The sequence below is a fragment of the Myripristis murdjan genome, chromosome 19, assembly GCF_902150065.1.
Source record: "Myripristis murdjan chromosome 19, fMyrMur1.1, whole genome shotgun sequence".
Classification (NCBI taxonomy): domain Eukaryota; kingdom Metazoa; phylum Chordata; class Actinopteri; order Holocentriformes; family Holocentridae; genus Myripristis; species Myripristis murdjan.
Window position 1 is genome coordinate 9,605,297 of NC_043998.1, and position 26,835 is coordinate 9,632,131.

At 40.7% G+C, this 26,835-nt stretch overlaps 2 protein-coding genes across 3 annotated transcripts in view; both read left to right on the top strand.

The window, feature by feature from the left end:
• Positions 1-13,912, top strand: part of LOC115377993 (glycylpeptide N-tetradecanoyltransferase 1-like) — a 30,458-nt gene extending 16,546 nt beyond the window's left edge. Inside the window, exons 1-12 of one of the 2 annotated variants that reach the window (XM_030078093.1) lie at positions 5,267-5,295; positions 5,433-5,541; positions 6,268-6,412; positions 7,516-7,634; positions 7,904-7,995; positions 8,564-8,680; positions 9,179-9,349; positions 9,652-9,760; positions 10,604-10,774; positions 11,541-11,708; positions 12,332-12,469; positions 13,027-13,912. In XM_030078093.1, the coding sequence (XP_029933953.1) occupies positions 5,276-5,295; positions 5,433-5,541; positions 6,268-6,412; positions 7,516-7,634; positions 7,904-7,995; positions 8,564-8,680; positions 9,179-9,349; positions 9,652-9,760; positions 10,604-10,774; positions 11,541-11,708; positions 12,332-12,469; positions 13,027-13,050 (1,383 nt within the window). In that variant the 5' untranslated portion in view covers positions 5,267-5,275 and the 3' untranslated portion in view covers positions 13,051-13,912. Of the gene's footprint in view, positions 1-5,266; positions 5,296-5,432; positions 5,542-6,267; positions 6,413-7,515; positions 7,635-7,903; positions 7,996-8,563; positions 8,681-9,178; positions 9,350-9,651; positions 9,761-10,603; positions 10,775-11,540; positions 11,709-12,331; positions 12,470-13,026 lie in introns of those variants that run through there. The other variant, XM_030078092.1, reaches the window with a different exon arrangement.
• A 995-nt stretch (positions 13,913-14,907) lies between these two features.
• svild (supervillin d) overlaps positions 14,908-26,835 on the top strand; it is a 56,259-nt gene continuing 44,331 nt past the window's right edge. Inside the window, 1 exon segment of the mRNA XM_030078211.1 lies at positions 14,908-15,301. The gene's annotated coding sequence lies outside the window, so the exon portion shown is untranslated.

The following is a 26,835-nucleotide window of genomic DNA, read 5'->3' on the forward strand; positions in this document are numbered from 1 at the left end:
ACCAATGCGCTTTTGGAAGAATGGTCAAAAATTCCTATAAACACTCTCCTCAACCTTGTGGACAGTCTTCCCAGAAGAGTTGAAGCTGTAATAGCTGCAAAAGGTGGACCGACATCATATTGAACTCTATGGGTTAGGAATGGGATGGCACTTCAGTTCATAGTATGAGTAAAGGCAGGTGAGCGAATACTTTTGGTAATATAGTGTATATGGATATTGGTTTGTTTATTTACACTTCTCTTGTATATTGTTTGATTCAACTTGTCAGTGTTGCATCCCAAAGAACAGAAAACTGCAAAGCATTGTGGTTAATATACACCTCTGGTGTGACCATCATTTACTCCTCCAGTCCTCAAAGGGTTGATCTCACAAGTTCAGCTTTGTTTTTCAGACAAATGGAATGACACGTGGGATGGCAGCAGAATAGGTGGGACGTCAGCAAGGGCGAGATAAATCATGAAAAACAACAAGAGAAGTGCACACTGCAGGGGTGAGAACATGGGAAAAGTTTATATTAAATGAACAGTAAAAACACTGTAAAATTATGCCATGCAGACTATCAACTATGTTATGTGACATTTAACATTAGAAAGTGAGAAAACTGATTGACTGTAGAATGCATTGGGTGTCATCATACAGTTGAACTGAGCTGAAATGAAATAGGCTGAGGCCAAGAAAATGGATGAGTGGTACAGAGAAGGACAGAACAACAAACCAAAAGAGAAATCTGAAAGACAGTGACTCAGGGAAGCTGACAGACAGATTGATGGCAAACAAAGAGAGGGAGAGAGAGAGAGAGAGAGAGAGAGAGAGAGAGAGACAGAGACAGAGAGAGAGAGAGAGGAAAAGGCAGAGATGGTTGCCCGTTCAACCAACCTAAAAAACAACAGAGACAGAGATAGACTGAGACAGAGGGAGAGGAAGAGAGAGAGAACGATATAGGAGGAGAAGAGGACAAAAGAAAAAGAAGAGAAAGAATGGCAGATTGTGTTCAGCAGAGATCATAGCAAGATACATCTATTTACAAGATGGTAATGGTTCTCTCTCTCTCTCTCTCTCTCCCTCTTTCTGTGTGTGTGTGTGTGTGTGTGTGTGTGTGTGTGTGTGTGTGTGTGTGTGTGTGTGTGTGTGTGTGTGTGTGTGTGTGTGTGTGTGTGTGTGTGTGTGTTTTAGACACCATCTCATCGGGCACAAATACATAAATACATGCATTCACACATCACATGCACCTTCACATACACACACGACAAGCATACCTTTGACTTTTTGACCTCATTTCCCCCCAGCAGCAGAATGCAACAAATTGCCTCACTGCTGTTTGTTGGTGATTGGCTGTAATCTCAGTGTCGTTTGTTATTGTAAGAGATTTGGCGCCATCTACAGGTATGACTATGTACAAATCTACATTCATTTGTATTTTAGGCATTTTAGGCATTTAGCACAAGCTTTAAGTATTTGCTACTGTTGATTTTTTTTTTTAAATTAGCACATCTTCTTGTTGCAGCATCTGATCCTGTAAAACAAATAGGAATATACCATACTATAAACCATACAGAGCAAATGTTTTTTCCCCATCTCTCATCCTTAAATCTGCTCCTCCTCTTTATTTGTGCTTGACATTGGGTGTAACAGCCAACAAGCACAAGCAAACACACACAGTCTGACTTTGAACACTGCCGTGAATTATGGTGTTTGATTGAAATAATAAAAACAACAGAAAGTGGACGTGTTCTCGGCTTGTATTTCACTCTGACAAAGGGCTTAAGCCAGACCTTTCTCTTGGCGCTCATACAGTGCTGAAACGAGTTGAAACAAAGTCAGGGGAGATGAAACAAAGTCGGGGGAGAGGTCTGCGCATATGAGACTAGCCACCATTTGGCACTTCTATCAAGGTCCTGAAATTATGTTGTCAGCAAATGGAAAAATGCAACTGGACATGAAAAACAAGTAACAACGCTGCAGAGTGATAAGGGAGACCAACCTTCACCCAGAGCGCCCAGATAACAGCCAAACAGCCAGACATCCAACCTGCTGAGATGTCCTTGAGCAAGACATTACATGATCCCTTACGCGCTCTGGGCTGTTGCTGAGCGTGTCCTTTGGCCTACATGTGGATGTGCAAAAGTAAAAGGAAAATGTCTCCTGGGGGATCAAGAAAGAAAACTGGGGCTGGGAAGAGTTTTAAAACATCCTACTTTAGCAGAGATAAACTTACTGGCAAAATTCAGCTTAAGTAAAAGCAAAAAGTATCTCATTTAAAATGTTGTCAAAGTAAAAGTTCCTGAGATACTTTTTAGAAAAGAGAACAGCGTTGCATATGATCTTTTGTAAAATGATGAGGGGGCAGAGTTGAATCACTTAATTGGAAATCTTGAATTACCAAATAAAGTGCACAAAGTATAGCCAGGTAACACTTCTCGTCTTTGCTCACTGATAGTTGATAGTTGATTGATTGATTGTTTGACTGACCAGTCAGAGACAGACCAAAAGGAAGAGAAACAGTGTGAGAAAGACTGACAGAAAGAGGAGGATAGTTAGTTAGTTACTTATTTTCCTCAATGAAGCGAACTTTTAACCATGCAAGAATTGACCTTATAGCTATCAAAAATGCACGAAGAGAACAGAGGGAAAAGCAGATAGCATTACCTGATTTATTCTCTGTTCAGAAGCTTTTATTACAAAGTGCTGTAAAATTGTATTACTCCAAACTACCTGAATTAAACAGGAGCAGTCAACTATTTTTTTCAGATGTATATAAAATGACAGTGTCCAAAGGATATGTGCACTGATTGCTCTCATTAATCACAATTGTTAATTTGTGGATTGAAAGAGTAAATGTATAGAGTATATCTCTGTGTGCAAAGATATGTAGTGACTCATAATACAGAGAAAATGCAGAAACTGTGCTCGCTGGCATATAATTTAGTCAAGAAAAGCAGCTGGAAATACTACAGAGAGAGACGGGGCTCTGCTTCAGCACCCTCCTGCTGCTGGAGGTTAGGGCCGCTGGGACAGGGGTCGTCAGGCGCCGGGATAGCTGTTGGAAAAAGGAAGAGCACTAAAAGCGTTCTATGTTGCACCCTGGGGGGTCGAGGCCGATGCTGAAGGAGCTGCTTCAGAAGAGGGAGATGTTCTGCAGGATGGAGCTCAGTTTAATCCTCATCCTCCGCTCTGCTGCTGCCTCCTGGGTGTCCAGGCTCAGCCGTACAACTACGTTCTCACCAGTTCATTTATTCTGCTGCCTCCATGCCTTGATACTTCACTTCCCACACACTGCTAGAAAGAACTCTGGCCTCCGCTAATTGGTAGTAGATGAAGTCTGCTGCATACAAGGAAGAAACTGAGCCACCTCAAGAAGAACATGTTGCAGTGCTTCTGTGCGGTCAGTCTTGGTTGCTGGTTATTTGCACCCCTTGCAGGACTGCACCTTCTCCACGTCCACATCCAGCATGGTAACAGGCATCAGTGACTTTTTTTTTATTACAGGTACTGAGCTGCTGGTGGTTCTCATTCCAAAATATTGCTGACAAACTCAGTGTCACTGTGAATGGTGAGTGCTGTAAAGGAATGATGTGACAGCAGGCCTAAATGTCAATAAGGCAGCCAGAAAGCATCTCTGAAGCCAAGTGGAGAAATGTTCCAGAGGTGGCCAGCCCCCAACACACAGTAATGCAAATCTAATGCTGGCTAAAATTAGTGACAAAATCGTCTGGGTTGTAATTTAAAATGTACATGTATTGTCCAAAATTGATCCTATTTGAGGTTTTACGTTTCATTGTCTCAGTCACTTGAATAGCTCAAAACCGGACTGAAAGCCACAATTAGCTGGCATGTTTCCATCATGGAATAAGCCAGCTGAGCCAGGACAGGAGCTGATGCTAATACTTCACTTGTGGCTGGCAGAGATGATCACAGGCTTGACTTTAGTGACACATCGCTTCTGATTTTCAGAGCTAACCACTAGCTTTCAGTGAAAATGCCACAGAAGAACTCAGAAGAGCCAAATTGGCTTCAGGCACTTCATCAGTGACAAACAGAGGTTGCATCTATTTCTTATGTATATTAATGGATACATTAGCAAAAGTCTCAGTGTTAAGGAGTGAAGGCAAAACTTTGACATCTCATGTTTCTGCTCAGGATGAAATCAAAATGAAAAATCGAACCTTCCTCATATTCATCAGATCATCTAAGTGTTACCGTTAAATAGACAAACATCTTACAGTAATCAATAACAATAACAATAATAACACTCGGTAAGTTTTGCTTTCAGGAGTTGGTATTTTCAGTGATACCACATTTTGGAACAAAACTCGCTGGATGTTAACAGTTCCGTATCAGTTTGTATCCAGACTCCTTGGTACAAATTTTCATTGAGTATGTAAAATAAATATGAAATATGTTCAAATATTACCATAAAATCAGCTGTGGTCTAAGCTCTATCTGCCACATTATAGCAGTTTTAAATAAAAGGTAAATGTAAAGTAATTTTAATTGTTCAGCAAGACAGTTCTAGCCTCTCAGAGCTACAACCACTATGAGTACTACTACTACTATTATTACTAAAGTTGCTACCATTATTTCTACCAAGGACAGTAATAATAATTGGCTAAATGCACACTTTAGAAATGCAGGTGAAGAAAAAAAAAACACTAGTCTAGCTGTTATAATTCAAGTTTGACTCAGGTGTTTTCACTCTTATGGCTTTCATGCTGTGGACGGCTGCAACCTTTTCTCTCCAAATACCCCAATACCAACCATTATATGGGCTTTTCACTGTGAGATGTAAAAGAATGAAAAAACAGTCCAGTACAGACATGATGATGCATTTTATGTTGTGGTAAACTCACTATTGTTCTGCCTTGCTTATTTGTTGTACACATTAATCCTCAGCTACTTGGCTCTCCATTGTCAGCATACTTTACATCATACTGCACACTAGTCACAAACATCACATTTACACGAGGCATTAAGGTCTGAAAAAGCACAAAATGTTAAAACGTAGGAAATATAGGAGCCATGCAATTAGATGTGTAACTGTAAGCCCTGGATCAAGCTGTGAGCTACATTCTGCTCTTTATTCAGACACTGTTTGACATATCAGGACCTTGAAAAGTTATAATTAATAGTGAGTATTGTTCTGGGTTATCTGTTGGGTGGGAGGGAGCTGGGTGTTGGCAACTGAGGCAGCCGCTCTCCTCCCCTCACTGCTTGCAAAGATAAGAGCTCCAAAACCACAAATGTGTCAGCAAACACCCCTCTCTCTCATGCCTTTACAATGCCTGATTCAAGCATGCTGTAAGTGACTATTCTTTCCATACACTGTAAGCAGAAAATCCTAATTTAAATCCAGAATTACTTGTTGCATTGCAACAAGCAAGTTATTTGGTGTGATTGACCGTGCAGGAATGTCAATGCATAGAAATGTCTTTCAGTGACAAGACGCCAACAGAGGAGGACAGTGGTAGTCTAAAAAAGGGCAAAAAGAAGAAGAAAAAGGAAGATGCCTGGACACCTGAGGGACCCAAAGACCCAATTGCGATGGTTTGTACAACATTTGTGTGTGTGTGTGTGTGTGTGTGTGTGTGTGTGTGTGTGTGTGTTTGTGTGTGTGTGTATGTATGTGTGTGTGTGTCTGTGTCTGTGTGTGTCTGTGTCTGTGTGTGTGTGTGTGTGCTTATATCCACTATTATATGTCAAAAAATTCATATCATAAACATTTGTAACACCGTGAGACAACAAAGCAAAGAAAGAATATTATACACCATATTTGAGGAACTTCAATGAGGAATTATGTCAAACAGCTTGTTTCCATGAATTGCCATCTGTGTCCTCCTTTCTTCTTTTGGGCACTTTTAGAAAAGAGGGTTTCTTTGAGGTCTTTCACATTTCCAGGCTAATGCTGCATGTAATGTGTCTCTTGCCATGGTGCAATATAACTCTAACACTTCTGTGTTTGGGCTTTCCATCCCTACTTGACCAGCTTAAGCTGAAAACATATGCACTGATGGTACTATAAAGAACTGCACTGTCCACCAAAGTGGTGTATTCTAACCAAAAAAAGCTGGCCTGTTTTTGTTAGTCTATTGTAATTATCTGTTTTTGATTGTAGGCATATGTGGTCAAGCTTTTTCATGGGATGGACTTCCATCTGTCTCATTTGTCTTATGTGTTGTACAGCCAGTGATTATTAGCTGCTGTGCAACAACAAATCTTCTCCTTGGGGATTAGAAAAAAATGTCTGTCATGTCGCATCCTGTCCTATCCCAGCTGGATTCTCTGCCAGAGGAGAAGCAGCAGGAATTTCAGAGAGCCCTCCACCTGTTCTCCCTGGGCCAGGTGCAGCCCAAGACCCTGCAAGAGGCCAAGAAACACACCTTCCGCTTCTGGGACACACAGCCTGTCCCCAAACTGGGTAAGGAGAAATCACCATGACCCCCCAGTGTTGACAGGGTACAACACTTCTGTTTTTTTTTTTTAAAACAAGTGAAAAACCTGCCTGAGATAATCCAGCTTGTGTCCAATGCTAATTAACTTGTTTCCAGAATTTTCTTGTAAGTGTCGTCATTATTTTCTTGACACTAGTGGGCTGATCTGCCTTTCTCTGGCTTGTATCAACATATACTTGTTCTCAGGAAAATTCCTGAAACAGGTTAAACTGCTTTGGAAAAAAGTGTGATTACCTCATCCCACTCACAGATTTTTTTTATAATTTATTTTTAGGATAACAATATTTTAAGACTCAGTTTGTGAGTTTTGTACTGGAATATTTTAATTTTCTGTAGTTAAAATGAGAATCTTTGGCTCAAAATCCTCTCAAGCATCAAAATGTGCCATTGGAAATACAGGAAATAAAAGCACCTCTAACCAAAATAACGCTGTTGTATTTCACAACTTGGCTTCTTGGTTCAGATACATTCATTCAGGCTGCATTTTTCTGAAGATAAATGCATGATAAAAATTTACATTTATATTAAATGATTGCATGTTTTGTATATTAAGGTGTTTTTTCTGAATTGACTTGTGTTTTCTTTATAAAAAAAAAAAAAATGCAAAATGAGTCGTATTTGCTTTCATGGGCAGAGATTAGAAGTGTCTTAACACTGAAATGCTCAAGTCGAGTACCTCAAAGCTAGAAACTACAAACCATAAACCAAATCAACAGTAATTGAGTGTCTAATTTCCAGTGCTGACTACAGCTCCTGTATCACATATTATGCCAATTTATTTAATATTCAATAAATTTAAAGTTTTACGGCAAGTTTTCTGGTTGAAGTTAAGCCTTTGTGCAAACTGTTAAGGGGGAGTAGGCCCTTTGATGGTCCAGATGTCACCGAATGATTGTGACCTTATCATCAAATTTTGTGTTTACTTGCTAACGTAATTTTGACCTCATTTGTTGGCAATAAAACATAGTATAAGATCATCTTTACCTAGACTTTGTCATTCAATAACATTAAAATATGGAGGAGAAAATTGTATTATCTCATTGTGGCACAAAACAATTTATTTCCTTAGGAGACAGTGTTACTACTCATGGGCCGATAGTGGAGGGCCAGGCCTGTGTCCGTGAGGAGCCCTTCTCTCTACCCCAAGGCTTCTCCTGGGACACCCTAGATCTGACCAACACTACTGTGGTGGGTTACCAATGTAATACATAATCAAAAAAATTGTATCTGTCAAATGCCAGCTTTTCAGGAATCCATAAAGAATGGTTTATTTTGTATTTGCAAAACTATTGGCACATCATTTTAATTGTAGTTGAAATAGGCAGTTCTCCTTGAGCTAATTTGGACTTCAACCAAAATGCACATTGTTTATTTCAATATGACTCAGAACTGCAGCTGTCAATAGCTTCTTGTGAAATCCTACAAGTCATGCCGGTGCTTTCCCTTTTGCCGTTCAGCTGGCAGAGCTATGCACTCTACTAAATGAGAACTACAGGGAGGAAGATGACAACACAATCAGACATGACTTTTCTCCTGAGTACCTGCAATGGTAAGCTTCAAACATGAGCAACTTTCCCTTTAGATGTGTCGGTTTTATTTTGTGCCAGAGATTTTATCATGACATTGGTCCAGGTTAAGTTGACTGAACATGCATGCTCTATTTTAGCACCACACTAACTCTTCTGTACTTTGCAGGAGTGGAGTTTAATGTCTTAAGATAGCATTCAGGCTTGTTTTTGTTGTTTCCCCCCCCCCACACATAATGTTCCCCACTCAAAAACAACATGAGTCACCAGTGCACTCCTTTAATCTTTTGGCTTCTGCCTTTTTTCTGTGATCTGTAATTAAGGTATCTCCACCTTTCAGGGACCACTTACATTAAAACCTATTAACATTTACTTTGAAACAAATAATTAACATTAGCATTGCTCATTGCTGGAACTGGCACAGGTCCCTGGCCTTGAGGTTGAGACACACTGGTGTATGTATTAAGCCTGGTCCACTGAATATAATTTCTTTCACTGAAAAAATGTACGCCTAATTAGAATTTGTTAAACCAGCCTCACATTTGTTCACAGAGCAATTTTGCAGACAGTTGTCACTCTCCTCCTCTCCAGGGCTCTGCAGCCTCCTAACTGGCTGGCGCAGTGGCACTGTGGTGTGAGAGTAAACGGCAACAAGAAGTTAGTCGGCTTCATTGCTGCTGTTCCTGCTGACATCCACATATATGAAACGTGAGTAGCTCATAGGTAGAATTATGGACACACTGATTTCTTGAATAACTTGCTTATTGTTCTTGAATCATTTAACTACTATAACAACTACTACTCCTTATGAGCACACAGTGTATTGGATGAATAGCATGCATTGCAAAAAAAAACCCTCCATCTTAATAAGTCATTTAGTCTCATATTCGGTGATTAAAAAAAAAAAAAAAAAAAAAGTTGTTTTCCTTGAAATAACTGAACAAATCTGACTGTGGGATTAGATAAACCCTCCCGTTTCCAGTGCTACATCAACTTGTTTCCAGAATCTTTTTTGAATCAAGTGTCACTTTTGTGATACTAGTAGGCTGAGCTGCCTTATTCTGCCTTGTTTCAACATATTTATACTTGTTCGTCCCATAAAAATCATTGAACAAGTGAAACAAGAGGAATTATTTAATGACATGTACTAATTTTTGAGGACAAATTTTCTCGCAAATGTGTCAAAGCAAACCCTGTGTTATCCAGAGAAAAGCGGATGGCACAAGTCAAATTCCTGTGTGTCCATAAGAAGCTTCGCCTCAAGCGGATGACTCCGGTTCTGATCCGAGAACTCACCAGACGGGTGAACCAGCAGGGCCTCTACCAGGCTGTCTACACAGCTGGCGTAGTCCTGCCCACACCACTGAGCACCTGCAGGTAGTCGTCTGTACACACCAGGTTTTGGGTTGATTAACATTCGATTCAAATGCAAAATGATGCTGCAGTTACCAGAATTAACACAATGAAGAAATATCTGAGCACTACCCTTCTCCTCACAGTTTGCTATTAAATTAAGTCTGTAAATAGAAACATCTCTCACCATAGGGCCATAAGCCTCATGTGGCTCTGATTGGAGTATTTTTTAACATAAAAAAAATGCTATTTTGCCAGAATGAGCTCTCTCATATTTAATATGTGTATGTGTGCACATGCACATCTGCGTCTGTTCACTCTGTAAGATACTGGCATCGGCCTCTGAACCCCCGTAAACTGATGGATGTGAGCTATCCTTGTCTGAGACAGAACATGACCCTGCAGAGAGCTCTCAAACTCAACCGCCTGCCTGAGGTTAGTATGTGCTGCCACCTTGTGGAAGACACTGTACACACTAGCGTCAGTGCAGTCCTGCACGCCAAGGCCCAGATTTACTAAAATCTTTAGTGGGTTATTAGACAGGTATAGTAGAGAGAGGCAACAGATTAAGGGCAGAGAGAGGGGATGACATGCAGCAAAGGACTCAGGCCAGAATCAAATAGCTGCAAAATTAAGTCTTGTAACAGGTGCAAGACAATCTTCTTGATCAGTCAGGGGTTATGTTTTGCACACGCAAAAGGCTTTCGCACACATAATGTTTTAGTAAACTAGAGCAATGACATAATCAAGGAAATAAACTGCCTTACTGATTTAACCATTTTCAATCCCATCATGAGCCTAATGGTCATTCATATATGTAAGAAAGCTGTGGTCATGCATTCTACCTGCAGTAGTTGTCATTTCCTCACTACACTAAACTATACTGTTCTCAGTTTAGCATGATTGTGCTTTTTTCAGCTGGGATTTCAAGTGCAGTATGGATTTGGTATAATGCCACATCAAACAGAATTGGACCATTGCATTAAACTCGTTTACTCCTCAGATTCCATTTGCATTTTAATATCTTGCCTGAGGACTAAGCTTAACCTGCAGATTTTCGGTCATGGGATTTTCTTTCACTACTTACAACCTAGAGATTTTAACCAACTTCTTCCAAAATGCTAGAATGATTACAACAGCCCTTCAAATTCTTTAAAGATACTGGTTTGGTATTTCCTAAACTCCTAACAACATTTTTCCTTAAATCATTTTAATATCAACTTTGTCATTAAGTTCTTATTAATAATTTTTCTCTCCCCTCCCTTCTTTTTCACCAAGGTGACAAAGACACCAGGCCTGCGTCTTATGACCGCAGAGGATATTGCGGGGATTCACTCCCTGCTCCAGGCAAACCTGCACCAGTTCCACCTCAGCCCCGTTCTGTCTCTACAGGAAGTTGAACACTGGCTGCTGCCGAGGGAGAATGTGATTGACACCTACGTGGTGGAGGTCTGACCTTACAGTTACTCAAATGCAGGAGTATCTCTGGCTCTTAAGGAGGCTTAGCCTGTAACATTGCGGGAGTAGCTGGTTTTGTGTAGGATTCAGGATTTAAAGAATATGTAAGGGCAAGGGATTTACAGAAGCAAACACAAAGGCATTGCAGCATTAAAGAAACACACAGCCGCAATGCTGTCAGCAGCCTGTAACAAAGATAAGATACATTAATTATCAAAGACATTTTTGTGTCTCTTAATTTTTTCTGAACAGGCACAAATAACTCTGCAAATAGCCTATACTTTAATACTTTTGTTACTTAGCAACTCCTTCTAAATTGATGGTACCATCTGCTGTAAACATTATGCGCATCTCGTACTGATATATTTTTAGCCTTCTTATTGACCAGGTTATGTGGGCTTACAGTGCCATGACTTCTCATTATTTCGAATGCATTAGAGTTGCAGGTCATTTTCAGACAATCCAAAGTAAAAAAGTGAAAAAAAAATCTGACTAGGAGTTAGATAAGTTTATTTTGCTAAATTTGCGGTAGAGTTAGTGCAGTTTCTTGAAACAGCTAACAATATGTTGACGTAAGAAAGATCACTTTGCTTGTTTTTAAGATAATGTGTTTAAATAAGTTGCTGTAGAAACACATTCGATGTTCACACCCCACTGGAAGATCAAATTACAGATTTAATACTGATTACCCCGCATGAGTTCATGGACTCTTATAGCAGTACAGTTAATCTCTCTTTTCTCCCCTGCGTACACACAGGGTGCTGATGGCACACTAACCGGTATGGTGAGCTTCTACAGCGTCTCATACAGGGTGCTGAACCACCTGGTCCACACAGGCCTGAGAGCAGCTCATCTCCTGTACATTGTCTCTACTGCCACAGATGTGACTGTCCTCATGGAGGACACGCTGGTCCTGGCAAAAGCTGTGAGTGTGTCAAAGTCAGGATTACTATAATTTAACAAATACAAGTGCTGCACAAGGAGTTTGACCCGGTTAATTATTATCAGACATTTACTCAATATGGGATTTGCCAAATAAATTCTGGACATAACATTGTGAAATCTCAAATTTAGTGCAGGCAAGATGCATGGAATGACAGTAGATTAAACATAATAACACTACAATTATACATCTAGTGGGTGTGTGTATTTGCAGAGTGAAAAAGGTTACACACTAGTCAGTAATCTGTCATACAATACTACTGTCATTATATTGCTCAACAAATCAGTAACACATTCACTGGAACTGATAAGCTGAGTTAAATGACTTTTGGATTACTTTGTCTCCAAACTACATAGAAAGTGCAGCTGATTCAACAATCTATTCTAAATTACAGACTGTACTAATTTGAAAAGAGTGATAATAATTAGCTACTTTAATGAGCAATTATTTTAATAGAGTAAAACTGTTATTTTAATGCAGTAAAATTAGATCTGGGTGTATTATCATGAAATAAAATCTCACCCATCTCTCTCTCTCTCTCTCTCTCTCTCTCTCTCTCTCTCTCTCTCTCTCTCTCTCTCTCTCTCTCTCTCTGTCACTGGCAGAAAGGTTTTGATGTCTTCACTGCTCTTGACGTGATGGAGAACAAGAGCTTCCTGGAGAAGCTCAGGTTCACCATCAGTGATGACAGCCTCCACTATTACCTGTACAACTGGATGTGCCCCAACATAAGTCCAGAAAAGGTACTCAACACCATAATGTCAGCACCTCTCAGAAAAATACTTCACAGCTTACACAGCATGATCCATTTTGCGAGAAAACATGCAACCAGAACTGCCTCATGAAGAATCCCTATATAAGCTCTAATCTTTTAAAAGATTTTGCCATTGCATCACTTGAAATATGAATATCCGATTGTGGTATGAAAGTCTTCATATCAAATAAACAATACTTAAAAACAAAAACAAAAACAAAAAAACAAAAAAACACAACTCTGGATATTTTACATTGACTGTGGGATTTATGAGAAACTCATCAAACACATATGTAGAGACACTGAAGTTACACAAGGTGCTACAAACTGCTTATTTTCTATAATTACCTATTTATTTTCACATTAATTAATATGTTGCATTGATAAATCACAGAAAATGTAAAATTGTAAAAGAGTGAGGAAGAAATATCATCAAAGTCGTTGCTTAATTATGATGTTAAAAGCAAATACACACTGCAACAATGAACACAAGGAGGTACAATGCAATGATGCAAGGTGACAGTGGGTTGTATGTCTGCCTTCCAGGTGGGCTTGGTGTTATCCAACTAACCTCAGCAGCTGAGAGGTGAAGACGGGCAGCGAGGATGACAGGAACAAAATGATTGGCAGGACGGAGAACATGAAGCTGCATCACCACCAACCATTTGAGCTTTAAATATAAATGCAAACACACAGACACACACAAAGCTACACAAGATATCAATAAAAAGTCAATTTGTAAATATAGTGAAGTCCTGCAGCAAATTACCATCTGCACTGAGAACTGATCCAATAGATTATTTCCTTCTTCATAACACCGTCTGTATGTATGCATGTGTACACCTACTTGTATTGCTATTATTATTATTTGTGTTTTCTGGTTCGAATTCTGTCTGGTTTACAGACATTTTGGGTGATGTAAGGGCACACACATGCACTCTCTTATATATGCTTGCATATATACAAGCACAGCCTCTCTTCCTTTTTTTGTCTTTTCTTCTCTCACACAAATAAACATACATGCAGGTAAACGCTCACAGCTGGCATTTTGGTGTGGGAAAGGAAAATCCAGATACATCATGCACACTCCAGACATAAGACGCCTGTTTGTTCATAAATCACACATGTTTTTAATGATTTTTGACTCCATATGGATGGATAATGCATCATAAAATGCATGCTAATTGCAGAAATCAGGCCTCGGAAGGTGTAAACACTAAATAACAATTCATGCTTTCACAACTGCGGAACTTGACACCTTAATGTTCAAGAAAAAAACAAAGACAAGACTGAACACATTCCTTACCCTCTTTTACCTACTGTAATTGCCTTAGAAGTAGAACTGACTGTGCCTACTTTCCTATGTTTTGGACCCACAGAAAGTTAAGTTGTTTGATGCAGCACATTTAGAGAGTTGGTTTTATAAGACTTAGGTTCCTGATATGGTGAAAGTGCCTTTGCAGACTATCAAATACCCTGCATGAGAGGACGATAACATAGTAGTCATAATATGAGCAGCAGGAGGTGCTACAGCCTTGACTGTGACTATGATGCATGCTGTTGTGCACAACGAGGCATCGCAGCTGTAGGTGTATATAGTTATGTATTTTTGAATTTACTCTGGTGTGCATCAAGTGTTTATGAGTTTGTAACTGATTTATAACATTTGTATAAACAATACACAATATAATATAATTATATAATTATACACTATTTGATGCATTATCATAAAAAGCACAGAAACAAGTGATTGTGTGTGTATGTGTGTGTGTGTGCGTGTGCGTGTGTGTGTGTGAGAGAGAGAGAGAGAGAGAGAGAGAGAGAGAGAGAGAGAGAGAGAGGGAGAGAGAGAGAGAGAGAGAGAGAGAGAGAGAGAGAGAGAGATGGAAGTTACACAGAAAGACACAACAGCATGTCCTCAGGCTCTACACTATCTGTCACACCTCATTTCTTCATATTTGAGGTTGCTGCCTCCAAGTTCTGTCGGATACCTCACAATTACAAGCCGAAGGCACTTGAAAGTGGGAAAACTGGGAATTTCCTGAAATATCTGCGTAACGGAGATGTGACGTTAAGAGTGTGGGTGGCACAGAAGTCATGTCAACAACTCAAGTCAAAGACTGCGTGTTTTCTTATTTTTTCCTCGCAGGTAGGCTTGAAGCTTATCCTAGTTGTTATGCTGCTGTAACACAAAGTAGTTATGTGACTCCTGATGTCTTAATTGAACCATCAACTACTGTGAACGTCAGTGTTTACGTTGGTTCATTTCGACCAAAAACACTTAAATGCACCAACGAGTCGTTGAAAGTTCAGAAATACGCGCTGACGGGAAGTACGTGAATGTAGCGTTACACTTCTCGTTTCGGCTCGGACCAATCAGCAGCGAGAAGGCATTTCAAGTTTTAAAGCGAGTGGGGTCTCCAGCGCTACCGCTTTAGAAGCCTGTCAGAGCCGGGTGGTGTGTTGTAGCTCAAAGCCTCGCTTCTCCTGAATATCCCACGACCTCAAGGATAGGTTTAGGCAACCTCAAACTCATTTCCAAGAAGAAAAGTGTCCTTTTATTTCCACTTTGTTTCCACTTGCTCGTCGAGGGCTTGGTTTTAGGCGACTTGGACGACTCCCGACGACGTGGGTAGCAGTCTTGTTAACCTTAAAAGAAACTCTTCCTTTGAAATAACATTTCCGTAGCTAACGTAGTTTCGTCGCTTTTCCAGCTGTTTGAAGACATCTAGGAAGCAACACCCTGCAGCCTCGAAAGGTTCCCGAAACACCAGCTCGTCTACTTTGGGGAATGTTATTACATGAATGTAAAACATTACAGGTACGTTGATACGAAATACAAAGTGATATTTGTTTGTTTGTTCTTTTGCAGGAGATGGTTTTGTTGCAATGTAACCAACTAGTAGTAAACAAACTGAGGCTATTACTGCTAAATAAAGGAAACATTAGCGCAAACTGTAGATTTCCTGCCATGAGCTGCTGGTAAGTACCTATGAGTGATAATATTGTTTTGTTGCATGCACTGTAACATGCATGATGAACAGCGCTGAGTGTTATGTTGAAACGGTGTTACACAGAATCCAGTTGTCATTGCATTAGTCAGTGCAGTTTCCTTCCTTAAACGTAAGCGTAGTTCTCAAGGTAGCTGAGCATTACAGTGTGACTACTTAGGACAAAGAACCTAATATTGCTGTGTAGCATGATATTTGGTAAAATGAGTCTTCATGCATGGCTCATATTCCTACAAACAGTAGATACAATTCATAACTTGCACCTTTCTGTTGAGGCTGTCTTAGTCCATCTAGTATAAGCCTGCTTTACAGAATAGCACATCGTCTTATATACAATAGTCCATAGAATTTGGGCATTTTCCATTTGTGGGAATAGTAGTGTGTCCTATCAAGTGACAGCCCTTCCAAGCCAGCTGGTGTGCCAACCTCTCCAATGGACATGCCTGTCACTCACGCACTCTGCCTGAATGAAGGGGCTATACCATACTGAATGAGCTCCAAGTCATACCAGCAAGCTTGATCCTTTTAACCCCACTGTCTTTGCACTTGGCTCATTGCCTAGAAATGTAGTGGTTGATGGAGACTGGTTGCCTACAGCTTGCCTCCCTCCCTCTCTCCCTCCCTTGCCCCTGTCTCTCCAAGCGAGACCAAGCCCAGAGTAGCCCTTCTGCACACAATGACAGACAGGGGCGAGCGTTTGGGGAAGTGTTCTGCAAAACACCTGTGAAAACAAAGGGATAAGAAAGTGAGAGAAAGCTAAAGCCCCAAAGAACACATGGTTTCACGACTGACCGTGACATGATACACTCTTACTCAGCCATTTTGATTCTTCCATTTCTGCTGAAGTGAAAAAAGGAGTCTCCTGCAGGCTCGAATAAGTGAGTTGGCATAAGATAGTTTGGAATCAAGGTCTTGTTTGTCTGTTTCAACCTGGCGTGGCAGCCCTATGTAAATACATGCAAACTGCTTGTGTAATGAGTTCAGGGAGATGTATGAGGTTTTCTTGATCTGTTTGTTTAAATATGGTGAGTGTACATTGTGTAAGTGTGTGAAGGTGTACTGTAGCCTGTGTTTACCCAATGGAATATGGATGAGCATTGTTTCCAGCAGTCATTGTTTATGCAACAGGGCCAAATGGTTCTCACTAGTCACCTGGTCGTGCAAATACATGTCCATGTCCAGAAAGGCATACTATAGGGAATAATATTTGCCTGAAGTCTGTCATACGATTTATCTATACTGCACAGGATCTTTCAACTACTTGTTTGCCTATTAGCCTTTAAAAAGCACTGTATTCTAATTTTGTTGCTTTCAGTCATTTTGAAAAAAAGTATTTTATATTTGGAATGAAGTGCATGATGTGCAGCTTCATTTCATAAGGTTCTCTTTTTGAGGTTGGCCAGACTGTAATTTTCCTGTAGTAAACTATCTCTGAGAGCAGCCTGTGTCACAACAGGCTTCCCATGATCCTCTTCAACCATCAGCTGGTGTTGAGTAAGATAGGAGAAGAATGCTGATGGACGCATTGATAGGGCTCTGTCTCTGTCTGCGTATCATATATATGGGACTACACATCAGCCCATAAGATATCTTAGTCTTCAACACAAAAATGTTGCTTTAATGTCATAGGCCTATGTGTTGAGGTTACATTTATCGTGCTGCAAAGTAACACAAAGACGTCTTGTTGGTCAAATCCCCATTGGCACTAAGCAATGCTAATTTGTGCAGAGCAGCTTGAACAGAACATGTCCAAACAGGGAGTGGCTCTTGTTGCATTTTTTTCTGTTGTACACACACAAGTCTGCTGCTCTTTACCTGCCTTTTCTTTGGACCATGTAAAAAAAGCCCAAACAAAGAGACAGACGCTCCATTGTTGCAGGGTAGTTAGTCAAGTGTTATAAGGGTGCGTTAAGTGTTATCATTCACCTGAACACCTCATGTCAGTCCGGGGGTGGTGTTGGGTTCCCTGTGCACGGATCTTTTTACTCAACATTTTAGAGAGGGCTTTGCAGGGAGGAGGGGTGTGCTGTGGACCAGGGATCCTGCTGCAGAGACTTGTTTGGTGTTGTGCATGGTTTACTGCATTGGAATGAATGTGATGATACATTTGCATCTACAGTAAATAGTTTATTGTGAGTGCAACAGTGGATCAGGTTTCAATTCCTTTATCACCAATGAGTGCAGGTCAGAGGCACAGTGTTTACATTACATGTAAAGACATCCCTGTATCTAGAACAGTGGTTTTCAATCTTTTTACCTGTGATCCCTTAAAACAAAACATCGCCTACTTTCGCCCCCCCTGTCACAGGCTGCATATGCAGAGTTGTCCACCTAAAGAATGACCCCCTGGGGTGTTCCGCCCCCCAGTTTGAGAACCATTGATATAGAACATTAAAGTTTGATAGACAAATTCTATGTAAGGAAATAACAGCTCTGGTGGAATAATAATGATAATAATGATAATAATAAAAAGTTATCTTCATAAATTGAGCTAAGCAGAGAACGAGTGTGCTTGACCTAGGCAAGCTGTGGAGCCACAGCATTGTGTTTTGTTATTTGGTAGCTGTGTGCTGGCGGCAATTTGGGGCTGCTATGCGAGGATTTTCCCATCTGCACTGAACTATAAACTAGCACTTGTCACTTGGTTGGCTTCTCATGAGGCCTTAATTCTGTTGCCTCACTTTTTTTGCACCTATTCATTTTGCTTAAACTCATATTTAACTAGTGTTGCTGCTTTGCCAGCATGCTGTCAGGAAGGTGAGGGATTTTGCTCAGTGCAGTGCAGTGAGATAATGTACCTCACACTAACTGTTGCTTAGCTGAATTGTAATTGACGGGATATAAAAGCTCTCTCTTGTTAAATTAGGATTGTAATTTGGATTTATATGGGTAATTAAGGTTTTACAAACCACTAAGAGGAACAGGCCTGAAATAACTGAACATGTGCATCCGGATCGCCTCTATTCAGCTCAAAATTTTCCTTGAACTGCTATTATTTTGCTTTTGGGTGAGCAGTGTACAACAGAGAAGACACTTTGTTTGAGTCAACATGGATCTTTTGAAATATAGGCTATACATTTTAGAGTCATTGTTTCTGTCATTTGTTTTTAGAAAAACTTAACTTATTGTCTGCACTAGGGATGGCGAAAATGGAAAATTTTCTTGGTCGACCACCGGGCCTCATTAATCGGTTTATTTCGGTTAACCGAGAATATTATTTGACTGTCTGTAAACCTTAAAAGAATAACCGCAACAAACAACAGTTTCAGACATTTTTTAAAGTTTCTGAATATCACAAGCGGTCACAGAGAAATCGTTATGTAAAGTAGGCATGCCGAATCCTGTCGGTGCCGACATCGCTGGGTTAAATAACAAACTGCTGTGTTTGCTTTTATCATAACAAAACGCCAACATTTGTAATAACAGTAGGTGGGCTCACTAAACCACCCCAAACCAACCGGGAAATCAAACTCATGTTTACATTCAACGTCTGCGAGATCTCTTCTTCTTCACGCCCTTTCTATGCTTTCTGGCACACTCGACTCGCGAGACCTCCTTACGAGTGAACATCTCACGAGCATATGCTCGTGAGGGGCAGGTGTGTGGCATGTACCAGTGCACACTGGGTAATGTAGTATAGCCAAATCACAAGGCGAGACATAGAGCAAGACAGGGTACTATGGGCTCACGAGAAGTCCCAGTACGCCGTAAAAACTCCCAGTACTACAGGCTAAAACTGAGACGTGCTGGTACTCCGTACCGGTGCATACCGGCCCACTTAAAGCATCATAATTCTGTTCGAAGTGAACAAACGCACGTCACATTCCAGGCTGACTCAACTTCTTTTTAACCGACAAGATTATTCGGTTAAAGTTCAAATGGTCAACAACCGGTCAAACGGCCACCAGTTAGCATCCCTAGTCTGCACCTGTATCTGATCAAAATATATATGCATCTCAGAGGTCTTTCAATAAAGGATAGCATTTTTGGCTCCCAGTTTTTTTCTGATCATACTAAGAAGACTTTAGAGTCAGCCGAAAGTGTTGCCCTCTTGGCCTTGCATGAAGGGATCTGTTTGAAATGAAAGAGTGAAAAGTTGTAAACATCACAGAAAATGCAGCAATTTCTCAGTGAAATCTATTATTACAATTCTTGTTCCACCTGACTCGCAAGAGATTTCGTAATTGTTTTTTAAGTTTTTATCTTCACCTGTTACTGCACAATGGATAAACACACTCCAAATGGGCTTCCAATTTGGCTTCAAAATGTCAGGCTATATCCAAAAAGAAACACACCCTGTCTCCCATCCTCTCTCCTTAGCACTCAGCAGGGTCCAATGTCAGCTGACCCGCCAAGTGGTTGTACAGTACAAATATTTACATTAAGCAAAAGGGATGTGACAATGTGAGCAATAGAACTCCCCAGGGAAGAGTGCAAAGGGTTACCCGCAGGCTAATCCCCTCTAAGGCGTATTTATAAACCAGGCTAGCAGTTAGAGTGGCTGCTTTCCAGTATTCACTCTTCAGATGATAACTGTATTTGGTAAGTAACTGTACAGCCAAAGGCCTGTACAGATGATGTCTTTAACAAATATAATATTCACATGGCACACAACATATGGTTATACTTCTGACTTTCATTGGAGGTGCACACACATAATAGTTTCCATGCGAGGTGGCAGCACGAGACCTTTCTCCATACTACATTTCACTTTGTTTTAGCGCTGTGCCAGAGCTGGAGAGGTCTGTCTGACGCCGCTGTCAAGTGAAAGTAAGGGCAGAAAACAAATTCCAGAGAACATTTGTATTTGTTCATTGAGACACAATTCAGAGTAGCTTTCAAAACTAGCAGCCTGATGGGCAACGTCCTATGTATGTGTCAGCTACTGTTTTACCGTTTCACCCTTTGCGCCCATGTTGCACCCATCTGCGAATGTGATAGGACCAAGTTTTGACTCTTGCAAAGAGATGGGAGAAGGAGACAGTCAGAGTTTAATGCGTGCCAGAGATAGCTATCTCTCCATGCAACATCCATTGAATGAAATTTACACAAATATCCCAAGGTCTTGACAGACTGAATGTAGGGATATTACTAAAAAGTTTGGACTCAACAGCAGTAGTTAACGAATAGTGCCTCATTTTGCAAATGCATTTTTACATACTCATGTACATACTTACATACTTTGTAAATATATTCTGAATACAGTGTGTCTCAATGTTTAGATTCAGCTCCTATTAAGTTCATTCTCACAATTTTATTGGTAACAATATAATTTCTGTATATGTATTGTGCATATTGTATCATGCTTTGAGTACCAACAAATATTATTAGGTTTCTCCTGCTAGCTCTAGGCCGAGCTCCCAGAAAGTCAGTCTTGCAGGAACCAAGAAAACAGACGTATTTCATATTGAGAACCATGTGTTTTTTAAATTTAATTCACAAGAGAACCTGAAAAACACCAATAAAGGCAGTTTGCAAGTTTTTACAGAAATATCATCAACCACAAACGACATAAACCACAATCACCATCATCCATGGTGTGCTTTTACATAATGGACATCCAAACCTGACTCAGACCTAGTGGCCATGCAAATTTCCATCTCCATTCAGGAAATGTCACATGAATAGGGAGCAACACAGTCTGACTTTGCACTCCATTTCTGTGTAACTCATTCAGCAACAGGTTATATTTGCACCTCATATTTTACATTGACATTTTATAAGAGGTACTTTTTTAATGAAAGAGCAGGAAGGGGTTCAGAGCTTTGCTCAAGGCAGCTTTTACAGGACTCAGGACTACTAATGGACACATTTTTTACTGAAGTTGACTACATAGTCGTTTTGAAGTCACCATTGCAATACACATGAACGTGGCCCTGGCAGTATATCCTGTGTGATGTGGTGTGTGACACTGGCTTTCTGAAACGCTGATGCCAACTTAAATAAAGACATAAAGAATCAGGTGATGGTGTAGGAGATCTTCATAGCCCATCCGAGATGTATTATTCTCAACACGGCCTGTGAAATGTGCTACACAGTTTTCTCCTGTGCAAACACAGCAAAAAAGCAGGCACAGCTTATATGTATGCATTTGTGCTGTACTGCATTCACGTTTTGGTGTTCCAGTATATCACAGGTCACAATTTTTCTTTGGTCAGCAAAATATGTCATCACAGTGAAGAGAAGAATTGCAGTCAGCTTCAGCTGTAAACAAGAGATGGAAGTATTATTTGTTTTTGCTGTTAGTGAATTACTTGTTGAGGAAACACTTTGATGCAACTGTGACATAACCAATTTGCTGACAGGCAGTGGTCTGCAAAGTGGAAAGAGACAAATGACGAACATCGCTCTGGGGCAGGGGATGGTCTTACTAACCACTCGGGCAAAGTGCTACCATTTTTGTATGCAACTGAAACAATCAGATTAGTTCATGTCTTTGCTGTTGGTCTGGCATTTACTGTTAATACTGTATCTCTCAGCCATGACCCATCCCCCCTTGCAAGATCGGAGCCCCCTTAACCCCTCCACCCCCTGCTCAGTAGCATTCCAGCTGTCCAGATGGTGTCTGCTCTGCACAGTGGACACCAGAGAGCAGAGACAGAGACCCCATGACCAGGATCTGCTGCATGAGTCGTTCCACCTCACTGACCTCCCCACCCACATCTCCCCCTCCCTCTCTCTCTCTGTCCACTCTTGTCTTTATCTCATCCTGCACGTTTCTGGAGAGCTACTTTTAAAGTCCATGCTGATGAGTTGTTGACAAGTGGAAAGGTTGCATTAGACATTTTCAGAATGGATAACAATACACTTTGAACTAGAGCTGCAACTAATGAATATTTTCATTATTTATTAGTTATTGAGTTATTTTCTTAATGAAGCAATCATGTGTTTGGCCCATAAAATGTCAGTAAATGGTGAAAAAATGTTGATCACAATTTCCCACAGCCCAAGGTGACATCCTCAGATGTTTTATTTTGTCCCAACCAACAGACCACAACCCAAAGATATTTAGTTTAATGACACAGAAGATGAAAGAAACCAGAAAATATTCACATTTGAGAAGCTGGAGAATAAAGACATTTTCTTGAAAGTAACTCAAAACGATTAATTGATTAGCAAAATAGTGGGTGATCCATCTAAGTTTGTAGCTATTTGATTGTTTGACTTATAGTTGGAGCTGTACTTTGTACATGAAATGCAAAAACTGGGGCCTGGAATTTGCAAAATTAAAACTATAAGTAAGGAGGTAGCAAAATATTAATCAAAAGATCTTCAGCTTTTTGATTGACCCAGTTTACTTTACACGAATTGGCCAGAGCTCTGCATTGAGTGCACTGTTAAGGACATAAAACAGTGGTGCACTCATAGCAGAGGGCTGCGATTGGGGTAAAGTGTGTGCTTTAACTGTAGCTACTACATCTGCCCCATAAAACCTTTGTGTGGGTGTTTGTTTCTGGCTTACATTAACTCTTTGAAAGGAATCCAACCACACTGTGTGTGGCATGTGCATGCACGTAGACATGCATGTGATTTGCTGGACTGATAAAGGCCCATAAACTCCACCCTTCCTACTCCGCACTCCAGCCTCTGTGATCACAGCCTATTGGGAAAGAGAGTGTGTGTATTTATGGTGTTAATAGTTTGGTGTCTCTGTGATTGTGTGCCAGTATGTGCCCTGTGCACCCTTGTGTGTGTCTGTTTTCTTGTTTGCTTTCTCATACGTCACATTTAATGGCTCCTTTGAATGCGGCAAACAGAAAGCCGGAAGGCTGGGACAAAGGACTATTTAAAAAAAAAGAAAAAAGAAAAGAAAGAAAAACACTCCAAAACAAATTGAGGAAAATATGTAAAGCACCCTCAGACTCATTTGTTCTTCGTGAACCTTGCATCATGTTTCAGAATTTGGAATACATGAGCCATTCTTGACAAAGAGTTAAAGGCACAACAAAGGAAGTAGCAGACTTTCTTATTTTTCGGCTAGTGACAAGCATCGTTACACCTCCAAATCTCAAGCAGGTCAGTTCACACAGTTGTTACAGTGTCGGTTACAAAGGCAAAGCAGAGTGAAGGCATGAGTAGCCGGGGGGTTGTTATGTCAACTGCCTTATGGGTGGCTGGTTCCAGTCAGCAGGACTTCTGGTAAAAGGGATTTGGGGGAGTTTGTGTGTGTGTGGGTGTGAGAGAGAGAGAGAGGGATAGAGGAAGAGAGAGAGATGGATTAGTCTCAGGCCCTGTTTTTGTCCCATCCTCCTCCTCCTCTTCCCCTGTCCCCGCCACCCTGCACCACCCGACTGGGGCCTCTTGGCACCCTGGAGACACATGCCCCACAAAGCCATCACATCCACCCCCACAAAAGCCCCTTCTCTCCACCCTCAATTTCATCTTCCCTCGCCTTTCCCCCCTCCTCTAGCCTAAGTTCTCCATTCTCCCATTCTACACACCCTGCTTTTCCTCTGTACACTATTCTCCTTCCTTCCATACTCTTCCTCCTCCTCCCTGTGCTCTCCCCTTTTCTTATTATCCCCTCACCTCCCCTTTATATCCTCTCCCTCATTTTCTCCCTTTCCTTACCAGCTCAAACCCAGGGAAGAGTTGAGTCATGTCAGTGGAAGGCTTCTGAACAACACACCCCTTCTGTCATCGTCCTCCTCTCAAGCTCTCTATTAGTCAAGACCCACTTCAGCGGGATGGTGTTGAAAGTTTCTGGAATTGCAATTAAATCTTCATCCTGCCTATGGTTGCAGGCAGGCCCTTAAACTGCTGGAAGTGGAGAGAGATTGCTTTATAACAAGGAACACATTGGTCACTCAGTATGTGGTTGATTGTTGTAAGGGGTTGCCCATCTTGCACAGTTTTTTTTTCTTCAGATGCATTGCGAGGTTAAATGGACTGGGTTCAAAGGCCAATTAAAATGTTACCATAGCTTCACTGTAGAGGTCTGAGGTGCCTGTGTAGCCTGAATAATAGAGCCAGGCATTTTAATGATAATATATTGTTATATCAATAAAATATAAGACAAGATATTGTCTGGGTTTTGGGGATTTGGGGTTTAGTAATGTTGTGATTTGACAAAAATGTCACATTTTCCTGGTTTTAAAGTTTTCTGAACTTAGTAGACTGTTCTAGCTGTTCTGCTGTTTGCCTCTACCTGCTTGGTCATTGTATCTACATTAGAAACAACTGTTTATCAAAAAAATCACTTGTGTGTGAATATCTAATTAAAGCACCAATAGTTATCACTGCAATATTGTCACAATATCAACATAGAGGTATTTAGTCAAAGTTAATATCATATTTGATTTTGCTGCAGAGGCTGTCGCCATAGCTTATGTACTCCTCTTCAAAATGTTGCTGCATTCACAGCAACATTGTTGTCAGCTGAGTCTAATTGGTTGGCATAATGCACCTCCAATTATAAAGACTGTCAGATGTCACTAAATTCATGGTGAGAAATATCCCATAATATTTGTTTGGATGCTACGTATTGTGACCAACAAAACACTCTGAGCTGCCGACACAGTTCCACAAATGTTCGCACTGCAAAAGACAGCGGTGAGAAATGAACCTCAAGTCACTGCCTAGCACATGTAGAAGATAGGGTTACTGGATTAGAGACTGATGACCCATACTCAGGCTTATCTGTTCTTACTGGCTGCTCACATGACCTAGTTGCAGACAGACACACACACATCACATACAACATAGGTCTACATATTGTGCAAACCACAGGAATTTAGACAGGACACACACACTTTTCCTAATGCCCAGCAGTATGTCTGTGTTGGCCCAACACCTTTCTGTTATGTCTCTTTCTTTGAATGCTTACTGAACAGAAAAAAATGGTAAGATGGTATTTTCAGAGCAAGGAAATGTCACCTTGGAAGTCACTTGAATGTCCTACACTAGGAAATTACTGTTTGACAGCCCTGCTCTAATAATATATTTTAATACTTTGTCTTTATTTTGTCTTCCTCAAATGAGCCTGAACTGATCAAATATCCCTTAAACCTGAAGCCTTGAGGAAATTGTGTAAAAATGACCGTCAGTTTTGTTTTTGCCTGCTGCCTGCAGTGGCACCTGGTTTTCTCAGTTCAACAGAGTTTCCACTCTCCACCCTCTTCCCTTAGGAAGAATGTGTGTCAGGAGCTGGCTCTATCTTTAACTACCTCCTCTCTGTGCATGGTGGAGGAAAGTTGATGTCTCATGTCTGAAAGGCTTTCTGTTTCACTCTCACTGTTTGTAACTTTATTTGGATTCTTTGGATTTTTACAGTGGCAAGTGTTGATAAAACACTGATTGTTGTTAGCAGTCAGAGGCATCAAGTACAGTCTTGTTCAAGTGTAAACGTACAGACTTGAACATTTTAACCCAAATAACTGTCAAATAGCATCAAGGGTAAGTTTGTGAGCAAGGATTTCTAGATAAGAAAAGATACAACTTTTGTCAATGACGTGGGAAAATTTGGTAAAATCCAAATTGAAATGATGTTGAATCATTTTCTTGACATGATAATTGCATGACAGAGTGGCTGGACACACTGATCCCACAATTGCTATCAGCTGCTCTTTGGCATCTCTCTTTGTTCCAGTAGTGCGGTGACCCCTATCATTACACTGATGTCTTCAAAGGAGCTGTGGGTTCTATGGTCAAAGTGAAAGGAAGAGTGCCTCTTGTAATACATTAATAGTTTACTAACAGAGCTTGCATACACTCATACTTGGCCCTGTGCCATCAATAAGCCCTGGGCTATCACTTTGCCTCTTCAAGCTTCAGTTTTTTCACTCCCTCTGACTCTACAAACAGACTCAAAATTTTTATGCATGATCCTATATTATCCCCATGCAAATCCATGTTGTATATACGTAGGGTGTTGCCTGCATTCCTGCTCAGTACTCCTGTGTGGACTTGTGAATTCTGAAGGAATCCACCGACTAATGGAGTGCAGGTCACCGCTTTGCCCCTTGAGGCAGCTTTCCACCTGGCAGTCGTCTTGCAGTCAAAAGAATAAACCCTTGAACTCAAGTCTAGCGATGTTACTCTTATTGGGTCTGTGTGACAGGCATGTCTTCCATAAAGAGCCCCAATGCTTCCCATGTGTAGATTGTGACACCAGCGAGCTATGAGTAATGAGGATGGGGTCGAAGGGTGGATTTTGGAGTCTGTGTTATTATGGCTCCCCTGCTGCCCTGCTGTATTTGTGTGTAGAGTTGTGCAGAAGCTTTCTGTTGCTCTCTTGTTTTTATCACAGTGCTAGATAAAATTTTGAAGGGATTCGGATGACAGTTAGGCTTTTTCCCACCTTTTGTGCAAACAAAGTCTCCAGTGCCTACCAAACCTCTGAAGG